This window comes from Coturnix japonica, chromosome 15, assembly GCF_054131305.1.
Source record: "Coturnix japonica strain WE chromosome 15, WE-NBRP24, whole genome shotgun sequence".
NCBI classification, from domain to species: Eukaryota; Metazoa; Chordata; class Aves; order Galliformes; family Phasianidae; genus Coturnix; species Coturnix japonica.
Window position 1 is genome coordinate 1,194,952 of NC_140677.1, and position 18,803 is coordinate 1,213,754.

At 43.5% G+C, this 18,803-nt stretch overlaps 1 protein-coding gene across 13 annotated transcripts in view; it reads right to left on the minus strand.

Annotated features, from left to right (window-relative positions):
• GRM7 (glutamate metabotropic receptor 7) overlaps positions 1-18,803 on the minus strand; it is a 210,660-nt gene that overhangs the window by 67,538 nt on the left and 124,319 nt on the right. For all 13 annotated transcript variants that reach the window (XR_014934770.1, XR_014934771.1, XR_014934772.1 and 10 more), the window contains exons 5-6: positions 12,649-12,789; positions 2,464-2,664 (exon numbers count right to left, since the gene is read on the minus strand). Coding sequence is in view for 10 of the 13 variants with exons in the window: in XM_085516724.1 (XP_085372850.1) it covers positions 2,464-2,664; positions 12,649-12,789 (342 nt within the window). In the remaining 3 variants the exon portion in view is untranslated. The remainder of the gene's footprint in view (positions 1-2,463; positions 2,665-12,648; positions 12,790-18,803) is intronic.

The window sequence follows — 18,803 nt, forward strand, 5'->3', positions numbered from 1 at the left end:
TGCTTTGTAAGCACAGACCTTCTGCAGCCTTTGCTGGGCTCTGCCTAGAGAGACCCAACCACTCCTGTCCTGCTCTAAATCACTGCAGCACTTCAGCCTCTACCTGCAGTTCCAGCTGCTTTGTGCACTCATGAAAATAAGGGATGTATGAAAACCTCCTTACAGAGACAAAAGGATTTCCAAAATTGATTCTATTTATTATTTGACTTCTTGATCTCATGACAACATTTGGTTGATGAGTTTTCTTTTTTTAAAATGATAATGTAGGAATTATTTGCCTTCTGCTAAGATTCATACCATTTTGCTACAGCTCCAGCAAACACTTCAGAAACTGAGCAGTAGCCTGTGGGCTGCAGCTCCTCGCTCATTCAGAGGCTATGACAATTTAATTCATCTTCAGCTCCCAATAAATAAGCTGTCCTTTCAGCACACAGATGGAGAGCACATGACACCCATTCACCTGCAGGATGCGTTCGGAAAAAGATGCAATCTGACTGAATTTGTAGAATTTCCATCCCTTAATCACCATGAGATGAGAAATGAATTAACAGGAGGAGGACAGGATGGTAGGCAGGTGTGCCTGGCCAAGGTGTTTCTTTATTATTCCATCCACGTTGACAGTGGTTTGAGGACCTGAAGGGCTCGGATGAACAAAGCCTTCAGCTTTTTCACTGGGGAAAAATACACCCTCCACTCTGTACCATGGGATTTTCTGAATCCTACTGCACGAGCACTTGGAGTTTTAAGTTTTCTGTATTTGGAGGTTTTCTGTTCTAAAGATAATGTGACAATATCAAAATTCACGCTGAGCTCCTTGTGCAAATCCAGTCTCTCTTCATTAAAACGTTGCCTGAGCTCTTACTGCATGAATGCCATTACCTTCGCAGGGAAGAAGGGGCTCTATAAGCACTTACAGGAGAGAGGGCTTCAGCTTCACTGTGACGGAGAGAGCCATTAAATGCACAGAGGATCTCCAGCTCATGGGCTCAGGATGGGCTTGGAAATGGGCTGCATTTTTTTCTCTCCAGCTCACAGTCCAGGCAAAGCACCCGCACTGTTCTGCTCTGTTTCTACTACACGTTTAGGTAGAGGACTGGCAGAATAAGATATTAAGCACAGACCAAATGTTGTTTTCCAAGCCCTAACCCTGATGAAAGGAAATGCATGGCTGCACCATCAACCTAGAGAAGGGCAGGATAAGGGCAAGGCTAACACTAAGGCCACTGAAGCAAACCCAGCAGCCCCACCACTGCATGACGCCAAGGCAGACGTGGGCACCAGCACTGCTGTCCCCAGGGCTCCCAGGCCTTCCCACAACAGCACTACACAATCCAGACCTACAAATGCCTCTCTTCTCACTTCTGTTCCCACACTGACCTGTGTTTGAGTCCCTGTGCTGGATGCCACTTACCTGTATACAAGCAAAGAAAAACAGCATATAGCCATATAAATCAATCATAAATTGAGAAAAAAAAAAGGTAATCCTTTAAAGGACTGACCAAGAAAACACAAATGAGGAAACCAAAGTTAGCATGCAACAGCTCTGGAAGTAGAGCACCAGTAGACACCCAGTCTCACACAGTATTTCTCAGCTCTTAGTCAAGTTTCAGATCTTTATCTTATTCAGAGATAGGGAAGAGCAGTCAGACCTCCAGGAACACACATTAGCAATGTTTATGAGGAGGAAATAACATTAGGTTCTTGTAATGCTACCCCTGCAAGCAATCAGCTCTGGTCCCCCTCTAGATGCAGGACAAGTGTTGGTTAACACAACTGTAATAAAATTACAGTAAAATGTACAGAGGCAGAGAAATATTCCTAATATTCAGGTCTAATTCATACAGTGCAATGCAAATAAAGATATGTGAAAGCCCAGCTAAAGGGTTGGTATTGCAGACATTACCATCCACTGGCAAAAAGTTGGTAGATAAGCAATAAGCACACAAAGGGATAGTCATCCCATCCCCATTCACATGATGTTATAACTCCTCTAAATACTTACTAGAGGAATAGAGGTGGGGGAATTACTCTGTCTACATTATAGATGCAATCCTGGCCTTTCAGCTGTCCTCTCTTCTCATGAGTGCTGAGCTAAGTCAGGTAAGATACCAGAATTTCTTTCAGTTAGTTTGCTCCAAGAACAGGAAAGAACACAAATGGGGACAGACATATTAAGAAGAAGAAAAACTTGGGCATTTACTCAGCTATTTCTCCCAAGGGAAATCACAAGCTTTGGGAAGGCATCCGAGAACAGCAGCAGCAATTTCTGTCTTTGCACAGTAGTAGCGGATCTACCTCAACTAAAGTAGGATGTTTTCAGATGCTAAATAGACATGGCCCTCTGCCACAAACTCTAGAGAAATTCCATAACAAAAGCACCATCTGAACGGAACAAATAAATACACTGAGTGAAACCGAATGGAAAGAGAAGCCATGTGGGCAGATGGAGAAGCTCTCACTCACCGTTGAAGTTAACGCTGCGGATGTACTTGAGCAGCTTCTTGCCACCCGCGTGCTCCATCTCAGGGCAGACCCCAGCGTAGTCGGCACACAGATCCTTGCTCATGTGGTGGAGCGCATGTGCCATGGCGTACACAGCATCGATCACAAACTGCACCTTCCCCTCCTGCTCGTAGTGGGAGTCCTTGCCGATGCGCTCCTGCCCTGCACATCACACACACAGAAGGACAGTAAGGAGAGATGCTTTCCTGATGTCTCCTGGAGTAATGGAAAGCAGTGTGTGTTTTAGGCAATACAACATGAAACGTTATGATTTTACTAATTAAAGTGAATTACAAAAAAAAAAGAAGACATCTTTCATTCTTGACAGCAGAATCATCAGCTCTCGCAAGTGACTCTACAAATCCTACCATTATCACAAACTTGGAGCTGTAACCCACGGGGACCACCTCAGACAGAGAACACCAGGCTCTGTGGGCTCCCAAAGCGAGGCTTTGAAAGAAGAAAGCGTTTAAAAATAAAGCACAGCTGGTATTTTAAAGTCTGATGGTTTGTTGTGCTTCAAATCCCAGTCTCTAATTGAAAGTCACAGCCAGACTGGGGGAAGAAAGCACCACTTCAGATGCAGCCAAAGGGGCACTCCAGAGAACTGCGCGAACACACCTGCTATTAGCACAGCCTCGGGAAGCTCCGGTTGTTTGTATTGACTTTACACCCCTTCCCTGTGCCTGCAGAGATCGAAACGTCCTTCAGAATCCACTGATTGCCTTTAAAATGTTATGACAGCCGAGAGCTTAAGGAATGCAAACCCTTGATGCCATACAAACTGCAGCAGCTCAGGCAGTCGTTTGTCACTGCAGCACCCAGCATGGCTGGAAGCACAACCTCAGCGCTCCTCTCATCTGCTGGGCCACAGCATCAAACGTAACAGACAGAACTGGTCTGCAGATGGAAAATGGGAACTCGGAAATTAGACCACAGAGACCCAAAATGCTCAGCAGCGGAGATGAGTGGAATGCAGTATCTTAAGTAACGGGCTTGCACCCTAAGCATTTACTGTCAGCCTTGAGACATAAGTATAACCTGGTACCATCACCTGGTAAACAAAGGCAGTAAGGCGGCTTTCTTGCTATTGCCACAGAAGCAGACAACTGCTGCAAACCACACAGTGCTGCCAGAGCGTAAAGCAAGGCACTACAGAGACTTGAGAGCCTTTGAGTTTTCTCTGAAATTGCCCGCTAACACCTTGTCTTGCCTTGGCCAAGTAACACCTGCATAATTCAATCTGTCCAGCTGCCAAACATGCGATTATACTTACCCATATCACCGGGGATTTGTGAAACATAATTACTGCTTGTTCAGTGTCCTGAGCTGTGTGGGGAAAGCAGCAGAACTGCAATTCATTATTTCCCATGGGCGACAGCCCACTCATTCCATCAGCCCTGCCTGCCCTCCTGCAGGGCTGGGCACGGACAGAAGCACGGACAGAAGCACGACACAGCTCTCAGAATCATCCTGCAAATGCCTTAGGGATTTTCAAACAAAGGACCTGCTCACGTTGGGGGATACAGGAGGGAAAAATGCCTTTGTATCTCCTGTCCACCTTCCAGAAATCCTACAAGCAGAAGAAATGCTCAACCCTGTCCACAATAGTGACATTCTTCAAAATAAATGAAAACACAACCCCCCTCTATGAACATCTTAATTAACTATATTTTTTCCCCTTCATAGTTTCCCTCTCTAACTACCATCACACACTGCTGACGCCTCATCTACTCAACCTGCTTTGGCTGAGATTCCCTCTAACAAAGCCTCAGTTTTACATTGCAGCTATGTTGGAAACACTGAAATTCTGGGAATAATTCAGCAGTGAGAGCTTCCAGACTGTGAAGATTCACATACTGTCGTTTTCATCATTTCACTCCCCTCTCATTGATTACAGACCTTATTACATCTCCAGCCCTGACAAGGAAAACGCTTTTAAGTGGTTTCAGCTCAGCTACATAACCAAATTAGCAATGCAACAGAAATGCACGCCAAGGGAAGAGGAGCTGGGATTGAAATTCTGCGCACAAACAATACTGATTAGGCTTATTAAGTTCCTGAGGCACAGCTGGCTGAACACACAGCAGAAAGAAAGCCTTCAGCAGCAAAGGTATCTGCTGAAACCTGAGCAAACCATCTTAAAGAACAAGCAATATTAACAACACCCAAGTATGAAAGTCACAGAGATGAACTGCATTTGAAAATGTAATTGAATTCCCAGTAACAGGGATGGAATCTGCTGCAGAGAGCCATTCTGCTGAGCTTTACACACAGTTTGTGTACGGCCTGGATATGTAGTCAAATGCAACTCCCCACCCAGAAAGGCAGGCATGATTTCATTTACACAGTAGGGGAACCTGAATGAACAGGAGCACAGTGCTGCTCATAAAAACACACACTGAGCTGCCTTTTAATGAAGAGGGCACTACTGCAGGCACAACTTTAGCCTAAATTTGATTTGGCAAATGTCCTTCAAAACAATAGCCATGTTTTACATGGCAAACTGCCTTCAGACCTCATGACTCAGAAAACCCCACATGAGTGGGCTCCCTCCTGCTCCCTCTAGTTGACAGCAAACCAACATCACAGTAGCACATCAGCAGACTGATGCCTGGGGTCCGTGCTCAGACACAGAGGGCACCACCTTAACTGCAACTTCAGCAGTTTTGTTTTGGTGAGCATTTTGCTGTATTGGGTTTTCCTGGAGGAGCCAAGCAGAAAGTTGCATACACCACATATGTGCTTCAGGAATAGCATGTAGGGGTACATACAAATTATATTATTAATTATTCCTGGAAGAGAAGAAAAGCCACAGAAGACATTAGCTTCTTGCAGACAAAAGCAGCAGGACCAGGAGCTTCAGCATTGGCTGTGTGCACCTCCCAATAGAGGGGCTGGCCTGCAGGCTGCACAGCACTGGGGGTCTTAGAGAAGCCAGCAGATGAGCTCGAGCACCAGGTACAGCAAGAAACTGAGCAATGCCTCGTGTGATTGGGAGACACCAAGTAACACAGAAGGGAAGCAAACTCCATCTGCACTGGGGTACCCAGATATTCTGGGCCCCAATCCTTAAAGAGGGCTTTAAAAACAGAACAAACAAGTAAAGAAAACAACACACAAAAAAAACCCAAAAAAAACAAAAAAAAAAACCACAAAAAAGCCAAATATCCCAAAGTTTATGATCTTCAGGGAAGCACATAATAACTGTTTTCTTCAAGAATGAGGAAGATGACACCTGAGACACACGCACACAGAATGACTTGGAGAGAATGCACTTCTGTTCCCCAGATTTGAAATGGAGTACCTGGGGATGTCAGGAAAAGGGAGAAACACAAAAGCAATTTATTGACATGAGGATTTTTTGCTTGTTTGAAGGTGATGACAAATAATTTAACCTCACTTCCTACTACAGTCTCAAGTGCTCATCATCGTGATTCATAAGAGACTGAGAGCGAGGTCTCTTGCTTCAGGCAAATCTTCACAAGAGAAAAATACTGCAACAGAGAGAAAGAAAAAGAAGCAACAACCACCCACCCACCAGAGCAGCAAGAATACATAGAGAAAGAAGTCCTCCTTTATAATCTCCTACAGAAATGAAGTGCAGCTTTAAGAACTCATGGCTGTACTTTTTGCATCATCGTTAGGGTGATGCTTAACACTCCCTTCAATGGGAAAGGAGCTGAAAACTTGTTTTTCATGTTTTCCTCTGCATTTATCCTTCAGATGATTTTGTCACCAGTAGTCACAGAACACCAGCAACATGATAAAAAGTGTAAAGAATGCTGCAAGGACCATTTCCATGGCACGTAACTCATACAATGAACAGACTTCAAAATCCCAATTAATCAGCACTTACAGTAGATGAATGCAGACATTGGTTCAGTTTCTGGAGGATTAAGCACATTTTCAAAGGAACTTAATACAATAATACTGTTGAGAACCTGCTGATAGCCATCATTAACAAGAGATGTAATTTAAAGATAGCAGAACGCTTGCAGTATGGAGCAGGCAGCTGCTACTTGGACAAGAACTCATCAGCTGGCTGAGTGCTGCCAAAACCACACACACCTCACACATCCTGAGCACAGTTAGCAGCCTCACAAACCTGATAGCCATGAAATGCCCACAATGCAGTACCTGCCCACAATGCCTCAGCCCTGGAGGTGTTCAAGGCCCTGCGCAGCCTGGGTTGGTATTAAATGTGGAAGTTGGTGGCCCTGCATGCAGCAGGGCGGGAGTTGGAGCTTCATGATCCTTGAGGTCCCTTCCAACATGGGCCATTCAGTGATTCTGATTCAACCACACTGCAGCAGCCCCCTCTACCTCACCCTGTGCAGGGCTCAGTAGTGCAGCTGCTCCTGCTGTGCCCATGTCCCTCACAAACAAGCTCAGCAGCACGGAACAAGCAGATCAGTCTCTAGCAGACAAAGACGTAAACCCAGGGCTTGCCAGAACAAGGTCAGAGCTATTACTCCTCCCATGTTCGCTCATGGAATAGGCACTGCTGTGCACACAGGGGCTGCGGAATCTGAAGGTTTCTCCAAATAAGATCTTTATTTGAAAGTAGACAAATATCAGAGTCTGAGAAAAGCTAACAATGTGCGAGAGTAAATATTGTAATTTGAACACGAGGAGAACGACAATCAGGGCCCTTTGCAATATAATCCACGTATTGTCTTTTTACAAAGAAATTCAAGATCCAATAATACTGCTATGTAGTTACAGTCATCTATCCAGCCCATGCTAATTCAGATCTCATTATAGACAAAAGCCTTTATCTCAATACTATCAATCCAATCCCCGTGGATTCTGCTGGGGGAAGTAGATGAACTCTCAAATTTCTACTGTTCACTGAACCAGAACATCTCCCTCTGCTTGGACCAGACCTGGCACGTGGCACCACCTTGTGCAGGCCCAGGGGTACCATGCAAGGCAGCCCAGCCCAGCCAGCTCTGAGCATCCACCCTGGTGCTGAGGCTTACACCTGGGCCTTGCTGTCCCTTCATCTGCTGCCCTTCTATGTCAGCATGGCTCTAGAGCTCTGCTTGAGAGGGGAAACTTCATATTCCACACCAGATGTGGAATCAGGACAATTGTTCTACACCAGTAACAAGCAGGGATGACTTGTACAATTAGAACATGTGCTGTAAACTTTCTATCTGCTCTCAGACATTATCAACATGTAACTGTGCTTAGTGGCACAGCAAAACCCACCCAACCCAAAAGCACAGGTAGCCAGTTTCAACTATACCTCTTCAGCTAATGCTCTCTAATCAAGACCGGAGCACCAGAACAGCTGGTTTCCTACAATGTATTCTTTATACAGGATAATACCAAAAAATCCTGTAACATAACTTGGCTTCAGCAGGAAGTAAAAATCAACAACAGCAGAAATGCCTCCTGAAACCTCGCTGCTCCAGTGCCAGAAATAACATTAGCATACAATAAGGAGCATAATAATAATAATCCATAGCACAGGGATTAGGGAATTCCTTAATTTCATATGCTTGAAATTATTATCCCCCCCCATCATTACAATCTCAGATCTGGTGCTGGGTGTGGGAGCAGCAGTGGGGAGCACTGCTGGGGCTGCTGCCAGGAGACGTGCCTGTCTGCAAGCCTCATTCTGCACATTGTGGAAAGCCTTGGTGCAATGACTTTTGCAAAGCTCCATCCACTGCCATCCATCAGACTATGATCTTTTCTCAATTACACTGATTCAGCCCACTGCAACGGCTTCTGTTCTCTGGTGTGGATGTGTATCTAAGAGAACAGATTTCAGATTAGAAAACTGACCTGACTTTCTTACTCAATATGTTTTCTGTGCATTCAGCAGTCCTATTAAAACATCTGCAATAGTGTCAATTGTACTCCAACACTGAATTACCACAGCCATAAGAAGTCAGCACCAGCAATGTAAGGCACTGACACTTCACAGCTTTAACTTCCCAACGTGCAAATAAAGCAAGATTCTTGTAGCAATAACTGCTGGTGAAGTCAGCGATCACATAAATGTATAGAAGAAGCACTTAAATATTAGAAGGCTTAAATTAGAGCTATCTTTATATTTAAACACCTGGCTAAAAATGTAGTTTGCAAATAGGAGAACATACGTAAATAGCAAGGAGAGAGCCACATAATCACAGGGCTTTGTTGTCAAATCACCTTGACAATCTAGAAATAAAAGCACCACTAAGAAATGTATTTCAGAAAGATAATAGAGTTTAGAAAACCATAAAACTGGTTTACCTTAAGAATAAACTGTTCAAGGTTGGTTTAATGTGGGCTGAATCCATCACTGCAGGGTTCTTTCAGGAAATTGGGCTCTGTATTTTTTAAGCACTGTGATGGTACATGAGATTAACTGTCTGAGCTGAAGGTTTGGAGGTCTTGGAGTTATAACACAGACTTGGGACAATCTAATGCTGTATGGAGAAATATGTTGTTTAGAAACAGAAAGGGCCAGTCAGTTTGCACACTGGTGCTTAGCATGGTTCATTTGCTCCTCAGCTCCTGCACAGCACATTTTTCTTTCTCATGGATATTAGCACCAATACGTTTCAGCAGGCTAAAGACTGTTGTAGTACTCACAAAATAGAATGCAATGCAGTAAGAGACTGAAGGACTGAGATTGCGAGTTTCAAACTGAAGTCAAACACTCACCAACCAACCAAGCTCACATCAGCCTCAGCTACAGCAGCACTGGCCCAGAAAATTCCCAGAGCCCATCAGAGACGAGCTGCAGTTGGGAGATGCATCTCAGCAACAAACCATTGTGTGCCCCAGTATAGTCCATCTTAGATCTTTTTATTCCCCGCAAACACTGCATTTTGAGAGAGAACCTACAACTGCTGTCCTTTTCCCAGCATTGTCTTTAGAGCAAGTCATTGCTTGAGCCAACATCAGGGCTGTGCCATCAGACTGATTACAACTCCAGATAATTAGAAAAGCTCTCTGAGCAGCCTCCATTCTGAGAGGTGACATCCAAGGTGACACACCACCCTGATATCTCTTCATTAAGTCTCCTTGAGCGTAAAGCCTTCTGAATTAAAAGCTATGTTTAAAAACTGAAAGCAGTCAAGTGTTGCAATTTCCTTTTCAGTTAGCACTATGCTCCAGGACAGCAGTTCATTAAAAACACAGATCCTCCTGGTGTAGCTGATGCTGCTGCGTATTGCAAGTCCTTGCATTTCTTTTGGGTGCACCTTTCTGCCATACTTGGGCACAGGTGCTTCAGCATGAGCAGGAAACGGTCTGCAGCCACACGTGAAGCTGCAGCAGCAGCAAATGGGAGCACCCATGGGACAATCACACTGCTAGCATGGCAACCTGTGTGCACAGCCCCACTGCCTGCGCTCTCCTCTATGCATGTGAGCAGAGCATTCTGCAAGGCTCTCCCCACAGCTATTTCCTACAGTTTTGCTCTCCTCTATGAAAGCAGCTGCTTACTTCTGTTAAATCTTTCCTATTCCAAACAAGTATGTAAACACTTTTGCCACAATACGTGGTACTAAAGACTATTTTTTTCTTCAAAGTACTTCTGTATTACCTTGACGTGGCCTGTTTTGGCTGAAGGGAGTCATTGGTATTCTGGAAAGTAAGCAGCAAGAAGTAAACCAACAAAGAACTGTCTGAAACCAATACTTTGTACTATTGTGCTGCTTCAGTGATTGCGTGAGATTCCCCATAGAGTTTGATGAAGTGTCCTCAAAAGCAAATCACAGCATTCCTCAAGGACAGAAGCAGCAGCCCCAGGTGCTGGCAGGCCCCAATGGTAGCACCTGGCTGAAGCTGCACCGTTTGGTGCATACAGAACAGATCCCTCCCTGCTCTGGGGAAAAGCAGCCGTCTTGGCTGTCTCTGTTGTACACACCTATGCTGCTGTGACATGGCCTGCATCCCAGTACAAATTACTGCACAACAACACAGATGTCCTTGGCAGTGGCACGACTTGCAGTGCTGGATTGTGCCCTGAGTTATGCCAAAGTCAGTCACTTGCTAGAAACAGTGTTAATTACAGCAATATGTTATATTTAGCCTTGTTGAGAAATAAGGAATGGTGTGCTAAACGTGCTTCAATTTTCTCACCCTACATCCATCCATCCCAATCAGGACAAATTTTCATGCATAAATGATGCTACAAGCTTTGTGTGGAGTGACCCCTCAGAAAGCTGCAGTGTTAAAAGGAGAGATGCCCACAAGGTGTTCACACTTGGAGGAGCCTTTCTTTGTCACCAAGTACATCTGCATGAGCCAAAGACTCCTTGCAACGTGCACGAGCTCAGCTGAGGAGCAGGAGCCCCAGTGCTCAGCAGCACGAGTGCTGTCAGAAACTGATGGCCTGTAGCTCAGTATCTCACTGCATTACAAATTACCAATCAAGATTTAAAATAACGATGATCATTCATGATATTATCACATCAAAGGGGCTTTAAGATTCTCATACCAGCAATATAATTCAAAGCTAATGCTTTTTCTGATGCACGATTTACCTCAGTTTTTACAAGAGGGATGGAAGATGTCAGGGCAGGGCATGTCGCTGGTGCAATACCCAGCTATAATGTGGTATTTCAGTGCTGTAGGGTAAGTTAGCCATTAAAAATAAATGTTTCTGCTGAATCTAAGGTGTGGGAAGGCTGAACACCATTCTTTATTCACATCAGAAGGCACAAGCTGTGAGCAACTCGCCCTCTTTTCTGACAAAACAATGGCAGAGACAAATAAGGGCACTGAAAACTTTTAGGGATTATCCTCAAGATCTTTCAGTGGTTTTTATTTCAATTCCAGACTTTCAAGGGAGATTCCAAATGCTAAGTTTAATGGCAGCGTATTCCCAGTGGTAACTGCACTGCTTCTGTGCACAGCCCTCCTACTCCCATCCATGAATTGAAATCAGAAACAGATGATATGAAATATGGAAAGTTTTCATCAGTTTTCAATCAAAGTAAAACATTTCCTCCTATGAACTAATTTTCTTTGATCAAAATTCAACACAATTATTCAACGCAACACTTTCACTGCTGCTATGAACAACTGAAAGGAGGGGGAAGGAAAGGTAAAAGCCCAACATCACATCACATTACTGGCTCTAACTTCCCTCTTATGATATTGATGGTAATGTGACTGAAAAAACCTCATTCCTACTTTTTCAGCAGCACCAAAATAGCACCATTTTCTTCTGCCTAAAATGAAAATATTTAATCCGTTGCCAATACTTCCCTACGGGTGCATTTCCATTGGACAAGAGGAAATGACCTCAAGTTGTGCCAGGGGTGGTTCAGGTTGGATGTCAAGAAGAATTTCTTCTCAGAAAAGGTGGTCAGGCAGTGGCATGGGCTGCCCAGGGAGTGCTGGGGTCACTGTTCCTATGGGTGCTTAAGGAAAGGGTAGATCATAGAATCATAGAATTACCCAGGTTGGAAAAGACCGTGAAGATCATCAAGTCCAACCACAGCCTAACCATAGTACCCCAACTCTAACAACCCTCTGCTAAATCATATCCCTGAGCATCACATCCAAACGACTCTTAAACACATCCAGGGATGGCGATTCAACCACCTCCCTGGGGACCCTATTCCAGTACTTAACCGCCCTTTCTGTAAAGGGTAGATGTAGTACTTCAGGATGTGGTTCAGTGGTAAATGTTGGCAGAAGATGGACAGTTGGACTGAATGATCTTAGAGGTCATTTCCAGCCTTACTCATTGTATGATTTCCCCCTCAAAAGTCAAAACTGAAGGCAGATGGGTACTGCAGGACCACTCTGGCTGGAGGCCACACTGTGATCTGTAGACACAGAAATGGCTCAAGCATGGAAATACTCTCCATCTAAAAACAACTTTCAGAAACTCAGCAAGCTCTCCTGTGCTCAAATAAAAGTCCTTCTGGGTCCCATGGAAAATATTGATTTTCCTTCTACATGGACAGTCAGAAAAAGGAAGAAAGAAGAATGAAATTTTGTCTCTCTTCACCTACTCTTGTCCCTGAAGGCTGACGCTGCTGTTCCATTTTCTGTACAACCAACAAACATTCAATTTATTGTTGCAGTCTGCCTGCAGCCAGGCTTCCTTGCATCAGCCATGCAGCCCCCCCAACAGGGCCCTGCTGTTCAGCAGCACAAGTATGGAGCAGTGACTGGAGTTACCTGTGCATTTGCGGTCTGTATCCTCCTTCTTTGACCCACTGATGGTTAGCTTGCAGTTGAAGTTCTCCTCCCAGTACTCAGCAAACCACACGTTCCTCCTGTTGTTCTCCAAGGTGCGGGAGGTGAAGTAGGCATCGAACCCTGGAGGAGGAGACAGACAAAGCTCAATCTTAGCTCCTGCTTCATGGTGAGTGTTGCAGCCTGAGAAACAAAGCCAATGCTTGCATCTCTTTCCACACCAAGCACGTGTTTGTGTCTGCCCAAAGGAGAAGGCCATAGACAGAATGGAAATCACTTGCACATTTTATCTCCTCAACTGCACCCTGCAAGAGGAGTACTATGCAACTAGCTGAGAGTTACAAAACTGGGGAAAATACATGTAGAAGAGATTAATATTAAAAAGAAAGTTATAAGCAAGAAGTGCAGATTAGATACATACAGATAAGGAATGAAGATAAACGATAGTTGATGGAGCTCAATACAACTGTAATTTTTTAATTAACCTCTCCAGACCTCTAGAGAATGCAGTACCATCTCACTCAATTGACCATTATCAGTGCAACTTAATACTTTTGCATCATGTATTTGTCTCTTCATTTCCCCTCCAGGGGAATAAACAGAGCACAGAACTTCCAAGAGGTGACTGGAAAGCAAAGCTGGGTGCTTGGCTCAGATGACCTCCATAGGCTGCAGTGGAAGTTTTCCAGGCCTGGGCCCATCAGACTCAGTCCATGACTGAGGCAATACAGGCACAAACAAAGCCCCCGTGTTTTACTTCTTATTTATCAAAGCGCTTAGTGTTCTGAAGTACCTGATAGAAAATATTGCATAGCAGTGTAGCACTGAGTATTTCATAATTTTTATCTGGCTCATACCTATATCCTCTCTTTCTTTAGTACCTCAAATAATTTGCCAGGAAAAAGGGATTCTTCTTTGATGTTTTTCTTTCCAGTTCATTAAATAATGGAAACAAATTGGATCTGCCATTGTGGAGTTATAGTTTCAAATCAAGCCAAGTATTTTTTAACAATACAGACAATACCCTTCAAATATCATCCTCATTTCAATGGAGTTTTCCTTACAACAGCATACAGAGCTCCAGGACAGATATTTATTTTCCCAATAAGCAATGGAAGTTTTAGTCCAAAAGGAAGGACATATCACTAATTACTCACGGAACTGCTGTTTGCTCCTGTATTTAAGCACTCTTCCATCAGCTGTTCTCATTCAAAGTTGAGATAACTCCTTACAGCCTGAAGGAAGCCCCGTGCATACAAATACTTGCCAATCAATATGCACATACCATAGGTCAGCATGATGCCAGCAATCTGGCCTTAGTTCTGTAATGAGCAGAGCTACAGTCTCACAGGCCCTGTCTGCTCTCCCAGTGAAACCATGCTTTCCATCCCCCCCTTTTTTCCTTTTACTATCCCAGCTTGCTTTTGGTTTTGCTTGTCTGTTTAGTAGGAAAGTGTTTGCATGGGACAAATACAGCACTGCATGAACACACACTCATACACAAAACCTTTTCCTTTGGTAGCCAACATATATATATGCGTGTGGGTGTCACGTATGCATATAGCAGGTAGTACAGACATCACATATACATGCATATATGATCTGCAGTACTGATACTTGCAGTACTGATATTGCAGCTTTGTCCATTTTAAGTTAAAACCTTTTATTTCTTATTCCTGGCCAACACTACCACTCCAGCTATGCCAGCAAAGAAATCCAAGGCACAATGAAGACAAATTTCCTTCCTGAAGTTTCACAGATGAGTTGAAAAGTCATCAGCAGCACCTGGCCCTCCCAGCCAGCTCAGCGCAGAGCTCTGCCTGGAGGCACTGCTGGGCAAAGCAGATATATTCATCTGTTACTCTGAGCATCATTATACTCATTTCCCAAACCTGACAGTCACTGTGCAGTAAGGGGGCTGTGCTCATTCTCTTCAGAGAGTTACATAATTCTTGTAGCAAGTGTATTTCAATAGCAGGATATTCATCACCGCTGCTGGCGGAGCGGAGTTTTCCTCTGTCTTTCAAGTTATGTCTTTAGTCTGCAATGAGCAACATGAGAGCTTTTGCTTAAGGAGACAGCCTAGATTCACTGTTTTGAATATAATCTTCCAGAACTGCAATCAGATTTCAAGTTCTGGTTGCAAGGCAGTTTTGCCTCTTATTACGAAGACAGCTGAAGTATTCAAACTATCACACAGAATCACATAGAAAAACCACAATGATCTGAAGCCCGTATAAAGAAGATCGCAAATAAAGAAGGCTTGAAAAGGTCTGGTTGTACAAGAAGAGGCTCAGGGTAAGTGCAGACCCACCAAACAGGCAAATCTCAACTTTTCTGTTTTGCTCACTTGCATAGCTTTGAAGGTTGCGCTGCACAGCAAAAGGGGCTGGAAGTAAGGAAAGAGCTCTTACAAGTACTTTGCTATCTCTGACTCTTCCGAGAGTTACAGAGTTAAGAGTTACAGTAAGTACATATCCCATTGAAAGAGAAAAAATAGTACCCTGCACCATAGCCAACAATTTGTTTCTCTGAAATTAAGTGGGTAAATTGACTCAATCTGGCACCCCACACAATGAAATGGAGGCAGAAGAAAAACATATGGCCTCATTAAATTAGCTTAGCAACCCATGTACTATGGGATAAAAATAGACGGCATGTAAACAGATGTTTTCAAACAAGGAAGAAAATGAGGAGTGGGGTCAACCTGTCTCCTTGTATTAGTTCTGTGCCCTACTAACCCAACCAGAACACATTTTCCTAATTCTGAGTCTACTGTTTGCGAGGCGCATCCAAAGCTCATAAAGCATAATGTATATTGGTTCCAAAGAAGTAAGTACTGGGGTCTTCCAAAACCAGGCTGAAAGCAGTTTCAGTGTTGTCTGCACCCACGCTGGAAGTCGCCCCTTCTGCAAAAAATACACCAGAATGCCTCCAAACAACCACAAGCTGTAAGCAGCGTGCCCCCAAAGCTTCATGCTGTGCTGCACAGCTGATGACCAGCACAAGGACTGCAACCTGCAAGCGAAACAACATGGGATAGAAGGCCTCAGTGCTGTATGTTGCACTACTGCAAACTCACCCGGGATACGTGTGGCATCTCAACATTGCTGTCCAGCCCTTAGAGTTGTTTTTGCAGTTTGAAATGAAAACTTTCCAGAGTAAAACTGGACAAAGCTGCAGGAAAAAAGCAGAGCTGTGATGGCAGAGACCCCCTGCCCCTGGAGAATACCAGCTCCAGCTGTGTATTCATCCCAAGGGAGGTACATAACTGGGATTCCCATCGTTTAAGGAAATCAATCTTCTGAGCTGAAGCATCCTATGGAAAACACTTGTTTGACAAAAGCCAAAATCTAAGAGCACTTCCAATGTTTCCTTGTTGCATACCAACTAAACCTGCTTTCTTGTAAACCTACCTGTATTAATGTTATTACTGTTTCAATGAGTATTTCAAAGGGGATCTCTGGCCATAAAATCTGCAATGAATAGATCTTGGAAAGAGAAACAATATACTTGACCAATGTTCCAAAGTAAGTGACCTCTATGAAAAGTGCTCAACAGCTTAATAAGATAAAATCAATACATCTTGATAAAACTGTAATAGAATTTAGAGAATTACTCTAAACCTTTACAGACTTAATAACAAATAATTACATTCTCATTGATTTTTTTAATGATCCCTCCCCACACTCGAGAAGGAAAACAGATCCCTATTAAATAATGAACATTTTTAATCGTTGTTTTCTACTGACCAAGCCAAGCAGCCAAGTGACTGACAGAGGGTCAGAGGTAAGCAGCAGGCCAAGTGTCCATTAAGAGCTGCGCAAAACTCTCAGCACCCACTTGTTTCTGACACAGAATATCACACAATATCATAACCAAACTCTGCCTGCTTACAGTAAATCAGATTTGCTCCAGTTTATTTACAGGTTGGGTTGGAATGCTCGGTAAGATCCCACTGCTCCTGAAATGCGGGTGAGTTACTCCATGTTGGCTTTTGTCCCCATCCCTACATCACATCGTTCACAAGAATGCAGGCAAAAGGAGTTATTACCACTGTCTGAACTAAACCTACACCACACTCGTTGCCTTGTGACTTCAGACAGCAATCATCACCATTCGATGTTTCTCCCACTGTTATTTTTGGGCAGGTAATTGTATGAAATGCAATTTAAGGCAATTTTTAAGAAGGGATCCGGAAGAAAAATAAGGTTTTCAATTAAGAGGAAAAAGGATCAATCTGAAAGCCTCATAAACATCCCATTAGATGCATGGCTAACAAGTAAACAAAACCTAAATATTCTGTCATCCAGTCTTTGTCCATCATTTGCCAGGGTGGCAGTATTGCTGCCTTGCAACCAACCTGGCCAGGGATTAGAATTAAACATCACAAATCCCATGATGAATTCTGTGACCCATTGAAGAGCAGTCTGTGTTCAGCATTATAGTGTTTTGAACACTAATTGTAAGACTATGGTGGGACTATGCAAAGATATGTGCCATTATATATATATATAATATATATATATGTATGTGCCATATTATAAGGTAACCCATACGTATTTAGTCACTATTTAGTCACTATGAGTTTATTTAACAGCTCGGACTCTAGCAGCTCATCTCCATCCGTGATTACAATCAACATATTTTCCATTTCAGTAGGCTGACAACTTTTGTGTCAATACAGAACATCAATGTTATTTCCTTCATTGCATTGGGTGTGAACCATTTCAAGTGACAGGTCACCACTCAGCAGTTCCTACAGTGTTTTACCACCCAGAGCCCAGGGTGGTACCCAGCCTCACCCGACAGGATCACACACTTGGGTGTCCATCTGACAGCTTTCTTCCTGTTAGCACTCCAACATCTTGCATATCACATTACCAGCACATTTGCTTGGGCTAATTACATTGAAGTGATTGAATTTCTTCAGATGGGAATTATAAATGATGCAATTATATACAAAATAGAGCTGCTGCAACACCTGTCTTAGAAACCCTGCAGATATGGCTGATTCCCCCTGTCACCCCTGCTCCCAGCACAGATGCCTGGAGATCACCCAGTGCACCCTCCCCACCACAGCAGGTTCCCTACACGCAGTCACTTCTCACGTCACTGAGGATTAAGTAACTCTGCACTATATTCAGCCTGACCTGTAATTTGTTAATTCTTGGGAAAAGTCCAAACTTGAATCTGCCTCAAAGATGCACAAACATGTCATCTCAGGTCCCTTAGTCAGCACTATTTCTACACCTCCCACATACCAAGCAGCTGTCCTGTTAACAAAAGCAGCTCCATCAGAGCCTGTGGCTTTAAATCAGAGGACATCTTAAACACACACCTAATTCCACACACTTATTTGTTTAGGTTTACTGATTCAGAAACCATTAAAATTTAATGCATGCAAACACGTTCTCTATAATAGCAACAGACTTTCAGCCTGCGTTTAAACTTAATCTTTTTGAACTGAAGCCAATAAGACAACTTAAATACAGCACGTTGTGCACAGGAGTAAGAGTTTGGGATTCAGGGGCTCAGGGAACTGGATGACCCAACAGAAAAGCTGGATGCTTAAATGTACAAGTATGAATAATCACTTCTTACTTTTGTACATGGCCAAGTATTACTCCAGCATGGCAAGATTTAGCGATTTCCCAATGTTGCCCATACATCATATTTAAGAAAATTACTTTTTCAGCAGATACCTTTAAGATGTAGATAGTTACTTTATGAGATTTTACAAAGGAAAATATGTCTTATTACTTTAAATCCCCGTGATTTCATTAAGTTGTTATTCTTACGCAGAGAAAGATGATACTGCCTAATGGGTTTATTTTCTACCCTGGGGGATTAATATATCAATTAATCATATGGTGAAGACACAGAGTTTTTTAGAGAGAGGGTGCAGGGTAAGGGACCAGATTCCCAGGCAAGTGATCCAACCTCATCACTTCTCAGCAAGGTCCTCCAGGCCCAGGCACTGCTAAGGAAGAAAGACACCCCTGCATCGAGGAGGCGGCAATGACGAGAGCTGCGGCTCACTCTCAAGTGGAAAATAAGGCTTGCTAACTTGTGGCTGCTTTTTACGCAAAGAATCCCCCAATGATTTATTTCTAACATTAATCTCGCATCTCTCC